The sequence below is a fragment of the Phoenix dactylifera genome, chromosome 5 (assembly GCF_051530095.1).
Source record: "Phoenix dactylifera cultivar Ajwa chromosome 5, Ajwa_hap1_PhDact_Kaust_v1.1, whole genome shotgun sequence".
Lineage (NCBI taxonomy): Eukaryota > Viridiplantae > Streptophyta > Magnoliopsida > Arecales > Arecaceae > Phoenix > Phoenix dactylifera.
The window spans coordinates 4,946,621-4,963,884 of NC_143194.1; the positions used below are offsets into that span (position 1 = coordinate 4,946,621).

At 36.7% G+C, this 17,264-nt stretch overlaps 1 protein-coding gene across 4 annotated transcripts; it reads left to right on the forward strand.

Moving 5' to 3' along the window:
- The first annotated feature begins 2,433 nt into the window (after window positions 1–2,433).
- Window positions 2,434–16,545, forward strand: LOC103708610 (uncharacterized). Of its 4 annotated transcripts, XR_001879545.4 has the most exons (14): window positions 2,434–2,745; window positions 2,860–2,956; window positions 3,091–3,178; window positions 7,126–7,275; window positions 7,557–7,688; window positions 9,601–9,751; window positions 9,839–9,877; window positions 9,962–10,036; window positions 14,017–14,076; window positions 14,242–14,306; window positions 15,429–15,519; window positions 15,600–15,782; window positions 15,891–16,082; window positions 16,217–16,545. XR_001879545.4 is itself a non-coding variant. In XM_008793621.5 (12 exons), the coding sequence occupies exons 1-12, from the start codon at window positions 2,629–2,631 to the stop codon at window positions 15,639–15,641; spliced, it is 1,107 nt and encodes a 368-aa protein (XP_008791843.1). In that variant the 5' UTR covers window positions 2,434–2,628; the 3' UTR covers window positions 15,642–15,882. The 4 variants fall into 4 exon arrangements, 2 of the variants coding, with proteins under 2 accessions (XP_008791843.1, XP_088577577.1); XR_015986915.1 differs by lacking the exons at window positions 15,891–16,082; window positions 16,217–16,545 and adding an exon at window positions 12,504–12,773 and having other exon boundaries at window positions 2,458–2,745; window positions 15,600–15,882; XM_008793621.5 differs by lacking the exons at window positions 15,891–16,082; window positions 16,217–16,545 and having other exon boundaries at window positions 15,600–15,882.
- The last annotated feature ends 719 nt before the right edge of the window (window positions 16,546–17,264 follow it).

Consider the following 17,264-nt stretch of genomic DNA (forward strand, 5'->3'; position numbering starts at 1 on the left):
TTATATGAAATAAATTTTTGACAATTCAGAGTCCAAACTAGACCTTTTTTGAGCCTCAGGTTTTCTAGACATTTTTTTTGTTAAAAAAATGCAACAAATACACTTACAAAGATTATTTTTTGATTCACCATGGTATATATTCTCCAACTTGTTGATTTCTAAAGGTCTTGGATGGATATCACACCAACGGTCTTGGAAGCAGAGGAGAAGAACTTCTCTTTTCGTTGTAGTCTTACCCCAAACAAAGCAAGATAGGAGAATACAATAGAATAGCTAGCTATCTGCTCCTTTATCTCTCTCATAAGCTTCAGAAAAGACTGGAATTTCCGTGCAATGTTCCAAAGGACCGTAACATTCCTTTTTAACTAACAAGATTATTTGAATATTAAAGTCACTATAGTGAAGCTGGACTGACCATTTTCTTGGATATAAATAGGAGGATTTCCTTAGACTTTCTTAGTTTACTCCAACATATGTTGTTGTACTTCGCGAAGGATTCACCTTCTTTTGCATGAATTCACCATTGGATTATGCAATGGCAGCTTCGAGATTTATGCAAATGGTTGAATAAAAGAGTTTGGAGTGCTTAGAGATTTGCGTGAGGCATGATCTAATGGCTGGTGTGTGAAAGAAGATCAATCATTCTTTCACGTAAAGATGCAACCCAAACCCATCCTTATGGATCAACTGGAACGTGGTTTGGAGGCTCCAGGCTTACCCAGATATAAAGGCCTGCAATCTTTGAATGTTAACATAAAATAGAACCGCAGGCCATAACCCTTTCTCATTATTAGGAGGGCGCCATCCCACAGGAGAAGAAACGAGACCAAGCATGGCGATTACAAGGCCTTGAATCTAGCCGCCTGTAGAAAATCCAACAGTTATCAGGAGAGTGGGAAAATTTGATATACGGAAAGATATGGTAGTGAAGGTGGTGGTTTGGCTTGAACAAAGAAGCAAAAGAGAGAGAATAAGAGTAGGTGGGAGAAAACAATGGTGATCTGCCCGCATCGAACATTCTCCTGGCGGGGCGGGGGCCCAGTGGGGGCTGCTACGCGGGGGTGGGCTTGTCCCTTCCTCCTCCCTACCCCTTTTTCTTTAGCAAAAAAAAAAAAAAAAAAAAAAAAAATAATGGTGAGAGAAAGAGAAAGGCCTCGCCGTGTATTTGCTCCAAATCTGATACCAAAAGAAAGCACTTCTCTTCTCTTCTCACTAATTGGATTCATCGTGAGTATTCTCAGACCACAGATGTTGGCACGATAAGTGTAGTGGCTAGACTATGGTAGATGCACGGATGTGCCATCTTAAATTAGCTGAAAAAGATAGGAGGGTCATAAAGAAGATGATGAAAGTAACATGGGTTTGAGTATCTTAATCTTTAAAAACTATCGCTACCATCATACCATCCATTTAAAAGAAAAAAGAGGAGGATAGGGTAGGATAGGATGTAGCCGAAGTATTCTATTGTTACTCATACATTAATTAGTACCCTACTGGTAAACTAAGATAGGGAGGTTAAAGATAAATTTTTTTTAGTGATGCATCAAAGATCCCTTTTTGATTATAATCCACTTATTTATACATAACAAAAATTATAACATAACTGCTGAATTCTTGTATCCATCCACACCAATCGTCACATTCTTCAATGATTCTAGAAGTTTGCCCCTACGATTCCATGTTCCTAATATGTTGTATAACCGCAAGCCAAATCGCATATGAAATAAAACTATCCTTCGAATTGTGCCTACACACGCCATGGCCGAATCCCATTCTTTTAGCTAATGTTTTGATCTATCATGACCGATTCCCATCAGGTCTAGCAAGGATAGCATTATTTCAATCTATTTTGAGCCCTTAACCTCGTCCATATGGGGCAGCTATATGAGTTGTTGATATAGGGTGCAAACAGCAGGAAAGCTCATAAGCCATAGACATTAAAGAGTTTTGGTGTTCCTAAACTTAGAATATCGGTTCTAGAACCACTAACCCTAGCCGCCTTATTCCTCAATTAAACTAGCCACTTATTTAATTTAAATCAAGGCAATCTATTGGGTTGGGCTCGATCTGGGTTCAAAGACCTAAACTTTAGTCTAGCCTATTTCAGGTTTGCCTGGCCTGCTGGGCTTAAAATATTTTGCCCAAACTCATTTGAAAGGTTTCGGTCTTGAGCAAGCCGAGCAGGCTATCCGGCCATCAGACCTACATCCTTCCTAATTTTTTTTCCTCTAACCTTTCTCACATCTCTAAAATTTGAGGCACAACAAGGTCTCGATGTGGGCGAATTATCCATTTTGCCCCTAAACATACATGATCATATAAAATGTCTCATATCTTAAATTGAACGAAAATGCATCACCATGTACTGATCTATGGTTACTCGACGCTTATTTTACCTCAAATAAGTCCACCACCAATTCAGATTTAATAATCGTGAACGCTGAAAGAGATCCCATTGTGGCAGAATGGAAATTCAAAGCACCCTCTGTCCGGCTAGTGAAGACGACGACAACGATGTAAATCTTCACAAAAGTAGACAAAACCCAAATGCGGTCTCCTCACGTCCATTGCATGAATCCGGTCACCGCCTCGCCCTGAGCTCCAGCCGTGCCGAGCGGCGGAGGATCGATGGGTGCCGTCACCTTCCATCCCATCTCCTTCTCCGCCTCCCCCGCTCTTAGCCCCAGAAGCCACCACCAGCGAGCATTCTTCTCCCCTTCTTCTTCTTCTTCTTCTTCTTCTTGGGTTAGTCCTTCTCTACCTCCTTTTTCTCCTCTAAAAATCTTAATCTTTTTGGGGCTTTAAAAAGAATTGGATCCCCTGACGCCCCTTTTGTCGCCCAATGTGCTTAAACCCTAGCTCGAGCTCGTGGGGAATCGGCGGATTCTTCTCTCACCGGGGCGTCTGGCTGTTCGATTTCGTCCTCTGCAGGCGGCGATTTCGGCCCGAAGAGAAGGTGATGGGCGGCTTTTTTTTTTTTTAAAAATAAAAGTTCGTTTTTTAGGGAATAGTATTCGAGGTGGATGCAGGCTTTAAAGCAATTAATCCTGTGTGTTCTTTTGGTTACTTCATTTCCTTTTTAATTGGCAGAAATATTCGACACTGAGCTGCGGTCTGTGCTTGAACTTGCTACTGATGATGAATTGTACGAGCTGGAAAGCATTCTCTTTGGGCCGAGGTAAGTATTCTCCTTTACCATTCTTTTCCTTTAATCTTTCAGAAATTTATTGTATTAGTCTTTATTTGGAACCCATTTTGGAAGAGCTAAAACTTTTCATTTTGTTTCCACACTGGTTTGCTACCTTTGTTGCCAATTAATTATGTCATTCTTGGTAGCTGGTACTTTACCAGTTTGGATGAGGTACTGAGAACCTCAAAATGAACGAACTCTACTGTGCTGAATTCTTCTAGCTTGGTTAGGGAAATTTATCGCTACATGAAAACATCTTATTCTGGGGTGACCTCATACTAAGATGTATAGGATGAATGAAATCAGAGTGGTGTGAAATTGCATGTTGTAGTTTATATATTTATGAATAGTTTTATCCTTGGATTCATATATCGTACCGGCTCAAACGGGCGGACCGTACCATACTAGTTCGGTACCGGTATTCAGTATAGGTGGTATATCGACACTTGGTATGCCAAAAAAAATTTGTATGTACCGTACTGACACTGTGCTAGTGTGGCACCGGTATGGGGTCCGGTACTGAGACGACAAATCTTGTTTGGATTAGTAAGCAAGAGGTTTCTTTTGGTACTATGTTGGGTTTGAATGCTAGTTAGCCTTCTTAACTTTTCATACTCCTAAGAATCTATACATAAACTTATACTGGGTGCATGATCTGAGGTTTCCTTACCATCATCCTTTCTTGCCCAATGTTGCAATCGCTAGTGATTTGGCGGGATAATGGTGATGGAGAGAGCATGGGTCAGAGGTTTAGGAAGAGATGAGAATGGTGGGATAGTGGTGGTGGTTTGCAAGAAATATGCTTAAATGCAAAGAAGCAAGATCTATCGTACTAACCCGTGCCACCCCTTGCCGACTGGATTGTACTATATTGATAAGTACTGATATAGAACCGAGGTTTGATTTAGTATATGAGCTGAACTAGTACAGTTCGATATTGGTCCAAATCTCCTAGTTTTGGGTGGTACCATGGCTAGGAGCGAGAAGAGTATTGGAAGTCTGCGTCAGTATAGGGTGCATACCATGTACCATACCGTATAGAATCAGTAACACACTTGTTCGGTTTTTGGTACTAGTTTTGTGGACCTTGTAAAGAGGAATAGGGGATAGAACATACTTGTACAGTTCTTGGTACTAGTTTCATGGGCCTTGTATAGAAGAATAGGGGATAGGAATGCATTGAGGAAAGGGTGGTTTTCTATTATGTGGAACACTCAGGAGAGATATAACTTTGAAAAAGCAAAATTAATCCAGTCAATACTCAGTTGATGCAGCTTTTGGTTTATGGATATGGCTTTTCTTCTCTTAAATTTTTAAATCATTGATTTTTCTCTTGGTTCCATTGTAAAATTGGATACATTAGTGTAAGATACATGAAATAATTGTGTTCTGTTACTCTATGAGTTTGGTCAAGAAGTTTAAGAATTCATTTTCTTAGTAAGTTTTAAATACATAGTTTGACCTGGTAGAAGGAAGTAATATCTAAAATCAAACTTGATTGTGGCGATGTTATTAGTACCCAATAGCCTAATAATATATTTTGATTGTTAGAAGATAATTAAATTAAGATCTAAAAACTGGTCTTAGAAGCTTACTAGGTTAGGTTTGGGTACTAGCTTGGCTTGGGCTGATAACTAGATAACATATATAAATTTGAATTATGTAAAGTTACAATTTTTGTATGTTAAAATATCTGCATTTTGCATATTGGTTTGTTAAAAGTGCTCTCAATTGATTTAAATTGGATACATCAAACTCAAGAGAATGAATACTTGAAATTCATACAAAAGGTCATGGTTGTCTATTTGTATTATGTGGTGACTACGTAAGAAATGAAAAATCCAAAACAAATTTTGTATATGAAAATCCTAGTTATAAAATTGATAGATGCACCGTTGTAAGGTTATGTTCTGTTGAACGCAATATTCAAATTACATTTTGAAGACCTTAAGGATTTGCATTCAGGGAAAACATAATTTTGAAATTATACTTTAGAGATATTCAATATCCAAAACCCTGTGAGAAAAAAAGACATTAAAATCCATACTAATTATCTTCTCTATTTTGAATTCAGATCGTCATGAATTCAATCGTTTTGCACCTTATAAGTTAGAGGCATGAGAAGTGAATGTTTGATGGACTTCATTAACTCTTTCATTGCAAGTTCATCATATGAGATTGGGTGGTATCATAGATTTACTTAATGGAACACTTTCACTTTTAACTAGAAGCCAAAAAACCCTACTTCCTTTGGAAATCTGACTTCCTAGTGGTCTCAAATTCAACAAATCTAACCTAGAGGCCTTATCCATCTACTGAGGGCTAGCTATGTAAATCCTTTGTCACCGTCTCTTTTGATCAAGAGCTATAGAGTGTGAGGTTCAGATAATCTCAAGAGCATATTTGGCTGCTAAAAAAGGAGCTGAAACTCATTTGCAAAAAGGTTGTCTAGATGCTTTAAACCAACCTCAAAGGCATCTTGATAGCTTCAAATCTCAGTGGAGTGAAATATTACAGGCAATATTGTAACTCGCCACTGCAGGTAATGTCTTTTAGCAAAATGCCCTTAAGGTTCAGATAATCTCAAGGGAACTTTTGGCTGCTGAAAAAGGAGCTGAAACTCATTGGCTAAAAGAGTGTCTAGATGCTTCAAACCAACTCCAAAGGCATCTTGATAGATTCAAATCTCAATGAAGTGAAATATTACAGGCATTATCGTAACTCGCCATTCTCCTATTTCTGTAAGAACAATTACAGATCTCTTTCTCTCTGAAAAATTGGTCTTCACTTCATTGCCGATGTCTCCCAAAGCAATTTTCTCCATCTCACAGACAGATCATGGGAGTTCTAGTGCCTATTATGATAGCATTATAGACATGGTAATGGAAGCGAGCATTTTGCATTTCATTTTCTCAATCTTATGGACATGTAATTTTGATCTTGTTGTTCTGATGAAGGTTTCTAATCCTTAAAAAAGAAAGGAAAAATTACTTAAATACCCTATCAACTTAGGGCTAGTTTTATTTAGTATCCCTCAAGTTGAAAAGTATCAAAGTTGTTTCTGAAGTTAGTTAAGTGGTTCAATATAGTCCCAAGCCTCATTTGATGTCCAACACATTTAAGACGCCATCATAAAGGATAACTTTACTCACATAGAAATGGCTTATTTATCAAAATATGCCTTCTCTACTCCTCTTCTCATCTCTCCTCACTCCCACCACCTCCTCCTCTTCCAACAATTCCTCCTTCTTTCTAAACCCCGCAACTGTCCTCATCCCTCCACTCCATCCCTCCTCCCTAACGTTGTCCACCAGAGCCTCATCCACTCCCACCTCCTTCTGTTCCAACACATCCTCCTCCTCCTTTTTAAACCCCACCATCATCTTCATCCCTTCTCTCCAGTCTCCACTTCCTCCTCCTTGTCTCTAAACTCTGCCGCCATCCTTATCCCTCCTCTCCATCTAACCCGATCCAAGCCCCACCCACTTGCACCACCTCCTCTTCCAACACCACCTTCTCCTCCACTCCGAACCTCCTCATCCCTCCTCATCTGTCCTCGCCATCCCTCCTTTCCATGTAAACGACTCCTCACAAGGGTATTTTCAGTCCTAAAAATCTTATGTGACTATTGCACGATGGAATTTCATGAGCTCAGATAAACAAAGATCGATAGCAGGATTACATGGAACCAATTAACTAACTTGAAAGACCACTTTGAAACTTTTTAAACTCAAGGGATACCAAGTGAAACTGGTTCTAAGTTGAGGGAGAGTCTAAGTAATTTTTCCAAAAAGAATTATAAAAACAATTGCATACATACAGCCAAATATTCATTTTGTCTACTGTACCTACTTTCAGCTCTTTAGCTCATAAAGGATTTAATCAAAGTATCCTTATTATCTGTATAGTGATTCAGATTGAACATTTTTCTGCAGCTACTTCAGTCCCTTGCTAAAATCATTTACAAGTAGAGAACATGCTGATTTTCTTATGGGTGGAGAGGCTATTGAGGAACGAGAAGATTTTATAGCACATTTAGAGTCAAGATTCTTGTACCTTGCAGCAGATGCCCGTTCAACATTGCGGTCCGTGAAGTTTTCTGGATTTTGAGTCTTTGTGCTTGACAGCTTTTAGTTAATTCAAACTGTGATTCTTTACTTATTCTTCTATTTTCTTCTTTTGGTGAACTTAGTCCATATAATGTTTTGAGCCTTATTGCCCTCAATTTCTTACATATGTTAAAGGATTTCCAAGTGCTCTTTCTTTTCTTTCTTTTTTTTTTCTAAAGAAAAAACCAATTTAATTTTAGTTTCCTGTGACGTACCTTTTGTATAAGTATCTGACCTTTTATGTCTTTTGTTGAAAGGGGTTGGAGACCATCTTACAGAAATGTCTTACTTGATGTGAGAAGAAAACTGGGTATTCCATGTTCAAAAAAATTGTCAGCAGAAGACCTTGAAGTTGAAATTTTTCTTCACATGTTGAATGAATATTCAAGGTAATTTTTATAAGTTTTGCCTGCTAGTAATATATATAAAAAATCAACATGGGAAAAGAGAACAAATTCATGCATGACATCTTTCCATCTAAATGGAAACTGAAATTCCATCTAAGCTAATAATCCGAGTTTGATTCATGTTGGCAATAAACTGATACTTCAAAATTATTGCATGTGTGACTTGTGACGAGAAGTATTTGTTGCAGAGACCATGACATAGATTGACCATTATGGTATTATCCTGAATGCCTGAATGGTCAAGAAAAAATGAGAAAGAGACCAAAGAAAAACCTCTTTGAACTAGGATCACCATACTCCAAAGAAACCATACTTGCAATAGAAAATCAAACAGACATCATGCAATCACTTTTATTTTGCTTCCTATTACATCATTGGGCATAGCATAGATACATGTCTTCTTGCTCTTGAAATCTTGCATGTTGTTTGCCCCTGAACTAGAAGCTTGAAATATTCTGTGTAGACTTCTTTATCTTCGCCTCTTTCACCCTTTTTTGTCTTGAGTGCTAGCCTGCCAAATTTCATCTATGTGATGTATATTCTTAATCCACTATATTCCCATCTATTCATTTCATGAGAAAATGAATTGAAGCCATTACAATGTTGCCATCAGTGGAAGCGCTCTGATCTGAAATTATAAATGTCTTTTTCATATTTATTTGGAGCAACCGAGGCCCACTTCACCCAAAAATATCAACCTCTCTAATAATGTCTTTTGCTGAAGCTTGTGTTGCCCTAAAGATTCTTTCATTTCTCTCTTTCCAAGTCTTCCACCAATCTGCCATCACCTACTTATCCCAGCCCAATCTGAGATTTTTCCTTAGTCTTATTTCCACCTCCAGATATCCCAAACTGACAATATAGACATAGGCGATGCACTGATATTCAGATACTCTTTGAATATTTGCATTTCAACTTAGTGAACTGGCATTTTATAAGGAGATTATAATGTCAAGCCTTGAACCCATCACCTGGGTTGGCCACGTAACATGGCCATACATGATCGTGAGGACCCATGCGGAAATAATACCTTCCATTTAATCTTTTTGGATGAGGTCCTGGGTTATTACAAATGGTATCAGAGCGGATCCAGCCCATGGCTTATATAGACTAGGAGATACTACAGCACATGCCTATTGAAGCTGACCACGGGCTGATTGTAGTGCTTGTGATTAGATTTGAATGGATTTGGATCCTTAACCTGGCAATGACGCCAATGCTTAAACAAGGGGAGTATGTGAGGATCCATGCAGAAATAATACATTCTGGCTAGCCTTTTTGGGTGAGATCCTGAATTGTTACATGTAACCTGTCTCCATTGCAGATGTTAATATCTGTTTGTTTGATGCCAACCACGAGAAAATGTTGACTTTGTCTGGTTTAGGAACTTTTCATAAAGCAGAAAAGTAATGATTAATTTGAATGATAATATCTCAAATATCTGCTTGTGACTATGTTTTAGCTTTAGGTATGTTGAGAGAGCTATACCATCTTCTGATACAATGAGAATGGCTAATATCATAATTTAGAAGTAACAACTGCAAGCAAGAATGAGTTCAGGAGGGGAAATTGAAATTTATGTTGTTCAGAGTTCAACATAGTGCAAGAATGAGAGTGAGAGGTGCACACTAATTTTTCTGTTGGTTAGCAGCTTTGCACGTAGGTATAATTTTTAAAACTCCATTACTATCATGAGATTCTTCATACCTCTAATTGATACATGATGAAGATGTTTAACAGTTAGCATGCGTTTTTTTTTAAATTTTTTTTAAAAGAAAAATAACCATGTAATTCCCTTGGAAAAGATTCCTTGTCTCCTCTCTTCAGTCTTTCATTTAGGTATTAGATTTTTCTAGTTTTTTTCTTTGATTTTTCGATTTGCTTTTGAAATCAGCAAGGAGGTGGGCACTATTTCTTTTCCATGGGATGGCAGCAAACATTCAAATGGTCATGGAAGTCTTGAAGTTGGACTCAGCCAGTGGAAGGTGCATGCCTTTCCTGCATTGAGATTTGGGGCAAAAGAACTCCAGCAAATATTTCTGAAGGTTTTCTTCTTTGAAAGCTTTGTATTCAGCCAAATTATGTTCTATTGTCATTGGGCTATCATAGTAAATCTGTTTACCTCTCAATAGGGTGGTGGCATGTTAGGTGTGGCAAAGATTTATGAAACGGTATGAAGGCATTTTGCGTATCATGACATGTGGAGTTATCTTCTTGCAATGCCTCAATTCTTTATTATTTTCCTTTTACGATAGTTAGCTCAGAGACTATCTGGAAAGATGCTACTGGAGGCTGCAAACTATGAGATAAAGCATGAAATTGTAAAACAGGTATGCGGTTGCATTTTTTCAAACATTACACAACTTCTTGTTATCCAATAAACAAGTTTTTTCTTTGACTTTCCTAATATTTAGCTTAGAATGAATCAGGCATATAACTTGGTTGATTGTGATATATTTCTGAAAATTATCTCAGTTTGTGATATTTGTTATATAGTGCAGCATGTAATGGACAAAGTTTGTATATTGTGTACGAACATCATTGAAATCCTAGGCTGCCTTGATAGAAACCAATTTTGTGTCAATATGCAGATTATATATGTATGCTATCTACCTGTCTATTTTTAAGTTATATTATGTGCTATTAGCATTCTGTTAGCAACTTGAGAGTCCCTTTGTATTTTCTTCTTCTTTTCCTTGCCAATACATTTTCTAAGTTATCTCATGGGTTTATCTTTGGTTGATTTAATTACTAAGATGCAGCGATTTTGCCCTTCTTCCAACTTTGAGATTGGAATAAATTTGATAATCTCTTGATACCTTTTTCTTGCACTTAGATATATGCGTCTGTAGCCACAAAACATTGCCGTATAACCTTTTCATAACTATTTGTGATCTGCTCGATGAATGTTTGCTCGAGCTATCTTTGATGTTATTACTAGCTGACACCCTTCTATATTAGGGACCCTTTAGTTCTATATTATACTAGTTAAAGCATGTGCTTTGCATTTGAATCATTAGTTTATGTTATATTTTTCCTTTTTCAAGAAAATTAATGTAAAATGATACAATATGTTTACTCTATTACTAACATAACAATAAATTCGTCCCAAATTTTAGCAGCCTGTAATCTAATTATGCATTATGATGTGTGAAGCATACACTATTCCATATGCACTTTATTGGGCCTAAACTATTGATTCTGAATTGTGATATTGTATAGAAGCTTCTTGATTCGAATATCTAATCTATTAAATAAACTTGATTCATCATAAACAATATTTAGTGTCCGCACTGCAATTTTGATGGCGCTCCATACTTTAGTCATATAGATGTTGAAGCAACCCTTGTTAGCCTGCATTTGTGGAATCTATGCTTCAAAAACCATTGAAGTGGAATCCCATGCTTACTAATGTAGATTAAGTTTGAAATATATGGAGATTTAATCATATTCTTTTTTTTTATTTTCTATTTTTGGTTAATTGCTGTTTTGTTGGTTCTTAGGATTCTTTCATTTAAATCCTCTAGGAGGTCTGTTATGTTCCTCTTTCTTATTATTTTCCTACTTAGTTTTTGTCTATTCTTTTACTAAGTTTTTAGGTCCCATTTTAAGTAAGAATATTATCTATTGGCGCTTCTATAGGTCTAGATTGCTTTAGGAAAGTTTAAATTGTATTTGGAGATATTTATGACTAATCCAATGGAGAGAAGAAAAAATTTTCTCAGCCTGCTTAACTCGAATTTCTCAAAAAAATTTAGAAAAAAATAGAAAATTTGGCGAAAGTAGGGTCTTAGTCCCCTTTTCTTTCATTGATGATCAAAAACTAAGGTACATAGCCTCTTTTATGCTGGTGAGGTCCGTCCTTACATAATTCGGGTTTGGATTACTCGTCTGGTTTAAATAGGACGAGCTTTCCTAACATACACATGAATAGTGGACATAAACAAAAATAGGCTAAAATTGTTTTAGAGGTAGATCTCAACTCCTGCATTTGCCTTTCATCGCTCCGTCTAGTTCTTCTTGGATTAAGAGTATGCCCAGTCAAAGTCTTTTTAGAAAAGAAATTTTTTGCTTTGATCGGCCTTGTCGGGGCCCAAATGATGTAATTTGGGCTTGGTCGCTAGCTATGCTGCGCCCATTGGGGCGGTGTCACGTTATAGAGCTCAAAAAGTTAAGTGGTTTACAAAAGAAAATCATCTCAATTGGACATCGTATGACCAAGTTATGACATTCGAAAGTTTGACACGTGAGTCGGCTTTTTGATGTGGTGGATCTTGCTCTTAGACTCTGTCCAGCACTACCTGTAGTGGCCAAAGTGGTTTATATCGAGGTTGGTGATCCTTCTGGATCAATGACTTTCTATGTTGGTTTTGTAAAAATACATATTTTTCAGTTGTCAGAAAGTTCTGAAAGTATTTTAAGTATAAATTGTATTTGGAGATATTTATGGCTTTCTACATTGGTTTTGTAGAGATAAAAAGTTTTCTATTATTAGAAAGTTTAAGTGTCTTATTCTCTATTTTGATTATTTCTTTCCTAATCAAGGAATTGTATCGTCTTATAATGTTTGTTAGCAATAAAAGCAAGAGAAGAGATGATGCAAAATCGGGTCTTGGTGAAGAATGAAAAGAATTGAATTCTCTTCGTGTATCTTGTCCTATCTTTTCATCTTCTTTTTTCTTTCGAGTGTTCAACCAGATCGTAAAAATGATCACCTTCTGGAGCTTAGGTTTGTTCCCTTTGTAGATTTTCCATGTGGGAATATGAAATTATTTTAGATGTCATGTTTAATTGCAGATCCGAGGTATTTTCAGGTCCCACTTATTGTGGATTGGACCTACATCTTAATGTCAGTAGATCAGATGTTTTATTGCTGAAACAATTCTTCGACAAATATAACATGGTGACTTACATGGATTATGACAAGAGACTATAATTACATAAGGATGTACTTGAATGATTGGATCCCACAATAGAAGACATGCAACAGCAAAATCTGGGACAAGCTGATGAGCAACATGGATGTACTTTGATGATCTTGAAAGATCTTGAAATGATTGGCCAAGGGTAAGTAATATCATTCTCTTGTTCCAAGTTAGAAGATAATTGCTAGATTAAGGCATATGTTATATGAGAAAAACAGTATCTATGTATCCTGGAAAATTATACTTTAAGATTTTTGAAATACAGGGTAGGAATATGCTGATTCCTCTTCCAAAATCAATCATATGCTGGTTATTGTTTCCTAGAGCAGCCAACTGCTGCATATGGTACTTGAGAACAGCTTGGATGTGTTCATGGATCCAAGTCATCATATACCAGAACCTGCTGAAAATGTATCCACAAAATGTACATCAAGAAAATTCATCAATCATACTGGAGATTAGTGTTCTTTTAATGATCATGATGGAGATTCATGCACCAAAATGATCCATTCTTTGCAACATTTTTTATATAGCACTATTTAATGTCAATTAGAAATCAGAGGCTTCAATATCTCAAATCCAGTTGAACCAGAGCAACCATTTGACGGACAAACACACATTTGATTCATATCCTTTATTTTTCCTAGCGAAACCATATTGGAAAATTTCCCAATGGATCTGACTCTTAAATTAGTAACTAGCCATGCCATCATCTGATTGCATATCCTGAACTCTGAGGAGGTACTACAATTTGAAATAAGTATAAATCTATTATTTTAGCGAACCGTTCATTGAAGTCTATACATGTAATGGTTGGGTGATTTTATGAGCCATAGTTTTTTTCCTAATGTATGTAAAATTTTAAAAAGAATTTCGTACATAAATCTTTCCTTATTCTATTTAATTGTATCTTTTATATAAAATGAATCATGCAAATAAAAATATGGAATATATCGAAGCTACTGGCTTTTATTGATTTCTGTCTGTACCGTTGCAATTGATACCATTGCAAAATTTTTTTCCATATTTTGGGTAATAACATTATGACAGATACATGTCCTACTACCTGTATGTTGCTAGTTCTGTTGCATAATATTGTTTGCATCTGGATTTCTCCAATTTGTTTGTTTACTTGTCATACTCGCATTAGAATGTTTGCAGTAATATCATTCAGGAAATATATTGCTTTGCAGTTTTCATATTATGAGTTGATAGTGCTTAGTGTGCTAGGTGATAATGCTATCAATATTTAGCAAAGGATATTTGATTTCATTTTGGTGTAGAATAACCAGCGAGATTTCTCAACTTATTCTGACAAGTACATCTTATTATACTACAGTAAATGGCTTCCTTTTCAAACATGTTTCCTTCCTTGTGGCTGTCAGGGTGGACAACTAGTAGCTGTTGGCCTGGAGTCAAGGGCAGCTGCAATTGCTGCAAGACAGGTCATTCTTTCTTTAGGAAGGCTCTTACACATTAAAAACAATGTTTTTGTCTCCAGTGCCAGCTTACTTTGAGTTGGAAATATGAATGCAAATCTGAATGATTTCTTGATCTGTCTGGTGATATTAGGTTAACTCTGCTAGTTCATAATTTTTGAACATGTGTAGGGCTTGGCTCGTGCTGCAACACGGTATCTTGGGCTGAAGAGTTTTATGATGTTACTTGGGCCACTGTATGTGTTTTCTTCTTTACTTTTACTTCCAATTTCAAAAGCATCATTGGGGGAATTTATTAGTTTGCGGCACGTACTGGGCATTTGATTTCAAATTCTTTCTTCAACTGAGCATTAAACTTGCTAGACATAAAACATTCTTAAAATGATAATGCATTAAACTGGTGAAAGATTTTTTGTTGATTGATAAGCATTATTCTGCGATCCTATTTATAATTATCAGTATGGCACTTCTTACTAGAAAACTTTTTTCCTTTTTCTGTTTTTTGAGGAAACTGATAATTCTCATAAACATTTTTTTACAACAGAAAACTTCAAGAAACTTTAGAGCCCTTCTGATTATACAAGTGAAATAGCGTATGTGGATGTTTATATTGTTATCTTTCCCGGGGTGCCAGCTAGGAATATGTTGCTCCCTATGGTTTGGTTTTGTTTTAACTGATAGGAAGCTCATGCATAATGCGGACCTTCATGATCACTTTTACTTGTGTTTGCAGCTCCATTGTAACCTTGTTTTATTGTAATCAAATTATTTTGTTATTTGATTTTGTCCTCTTGTTATTGCTTGTTAAATTTATATTTGGTGCTGAAATAAAGTCTAGATAGTGACGGACAATTGACCAATGCTTGAACTGGTATCATTTTTATAGCATAGAATGTAGGACATATGACTAACATAACGAATTTGTTACAGGCAGAGCTTGCTTGTCCTGCTTTCTAATTTTTTTTTTCCTCTAACAGTAGTTAGAAGTACAAGCTGTTTCAAGCACTTGTGAGCTGGAAAAATATTTTAACCTAGGATTTGCCTGTTGTACTTGTCTGCTTTGCTGTTTGCTCATGTTGTCTGTTTTCCTTATGCTTGATTCTAACATTACACAGTCTCAACAAGCCATTTGCAATTCCTTCCATCAGGACACAATTTATTTGCTATTAAACTTTGTTTATTAATTATCCATGGTTTTAATCTAGAGAATGTGGCTTGGAAACTTATCCTTAGTTGCAAACCGAGGTGAACCATAAACATAAAACTCAATTCTATGCAGTCAGATGATTCAGTTCTTCTATCATAAGGCTTATTTGCCACTTGATGATGAAAATTGTTGCATTGCGAAACTTATGCAGGATGTGGGGTACATTTCTGGCGGACATCATTATTCAAATGCTTGGCACTGATTATGCTCGGGTTCTGCGGGCAATCTACGCATTTGCTCAGGTAAATTTTAGTGATTTTTGTATGTCCGTGTCAATTGCATTTCGGATGATGCAACTTAATTCAAGTGACTATTTGAACAGATCCGCCTTACACGAACATATGGCTGGACTTCCAAACAATGAGTGATGAGTTGATGATTTTCTATTTTTGCATATCAATGTCTTGTCTGCCTTGTTTAGATCAGCACATATCGGATTGGTTGAAGCTGCCTTTAGGATGTTCTTTGTGGTGGCACTGCCCCTTTTGCAGCTCCGAAGCTCTCTGTAAATTTTTATTTTTTTTCTTGTTTTTTTGTTTGGTAAGATCTTAGATATATTATTGTTGCTTCTTTAACGCACGAGTTAAGTATAATTTTTCATCCAATTTGCTAGATCCAGAGAATGCAGTGGTAGCATGCTTTGGGTTATATACGAGTCACCTTCTTTCAAGATCATGTTGTGCATGAAATGCAAAGCATTCTTCGCATGCCTCTGTAGCAAGCTTGGGAAAGTATGATCGGGTGGAATAATCCTCTGATCCTTTTCCATCTTGTAATAAGAAGTGGCCCTTCTAAATTGTACATGGTAGGTTTTGTTTGGAGTCAAAGCGCAAGCAGGTGTTTTGATAATTATCTATTGACCTTTTACGATGCCTTATGCATGGTTGAGAAACATAAATTGATATCTGAAAGATATCTGACTGGATCAATGATGTGCAGACCGAAGGCGAGAGGAAATCGGGTTGGGCAACGAACAAGGAAGGATTTAAGAGCTGATCTTATAATTCTGTAATATTCTCGATTCATTTTGGTACGTTTGAAAGGCCAGTGATCATTCAAGTGATTGGCCAGCAGACCATTTCATGAACATCTCCTGTACATATGAGAAATAGGCGTAAATTAGCTGATATTACTGATGCACATTTTTCCAGACCTGTCATCATAAAGCCAGGAAAGTAGGTTGTACCAACTTGCCGCACTTATGCTTTTACCTAAAATTTGCCGTATCAGTCGGTACCATACCATATTATATTGGTACTAAAGTAGTATGTAATTTTGTATTGTACCAATATTCGATATGCTTCGTTTTCTTATATCATACTATATATTGATACTATAATAGGATGGTATCAATGTGAGGTCTGATATTGAAACATTGAGCTTTGCTTTTACCTTTTTGCTCGGCAAATTGGGCAGCTCAAAGATTCATGCTGTTCATTTGATGCAGAGGAACAAAATCTTGGTGGTGTAACTTTGGGATTTGGATTCTAAATCTGTCTATGATATGGGATTAAATTGTCTGTATGGATGTCTGGTAGACAAAGGCTGTCTTTTAAATAGTCAGCTAGCAAAATCATTCAGAAAGATAAAACTACGAATTTTGATGTATCAAACAGTGGATTAGGAAATATTTGATCGATCATCAACAACGAAGATAAAAAGGCCATATGGAACCTACAAGAGGAACAGAGATGAGAAAATCTTGTTATCTAGGAGAATGAGCAATAATCGGAAGTTGGCCATGCCAAAGCCCTGCACACCACTTGCAGGTGAAGATACTCCATGCATCAGAAATTATAAGCCTCCTCTCTAACTTTGTCACTGATGGAGACCCTCTCTTTTTGATCAATTAAAATTCTTTCCATTGTGTAGCAGACCAATAAGGCTGTTCCTAGAGATAAAGCCATTAAAAGCACCCATTGCTCGACATGCACCACAATACCAAACAGCCCTTAACTGGAGAGATTCAAAGCCTCCATGGCTCCAT

What these genes read in the sequence shown, in the direction of transcription:
- LOC103708610 (XM_008793621.5), top strand. Translation starts at nt 2,629, where the DNA reads ATGGGTGCCGTCACCTTCCATCCCATCTCCTTCTCCGCCTCCCCCGCT. An exon ending in GATTTCGGCCCGAAGAGAAG is followed by an intron (nt 2,957 to 3,090) that starts GTGATGGGCGGC and finishes TTTAATTGGCAG; the next exon opens with AAATATTCGACACTGAGCTG. An exon ending in AGCATGAAATTGTAAAACAG is followed by an intron (nt 10,037 to 14,016) that starts GTATGCGGTTGC and finishes TGTGGCTGTCAG; the next exon opens with GGTGGACAACTAGTAGCTGT.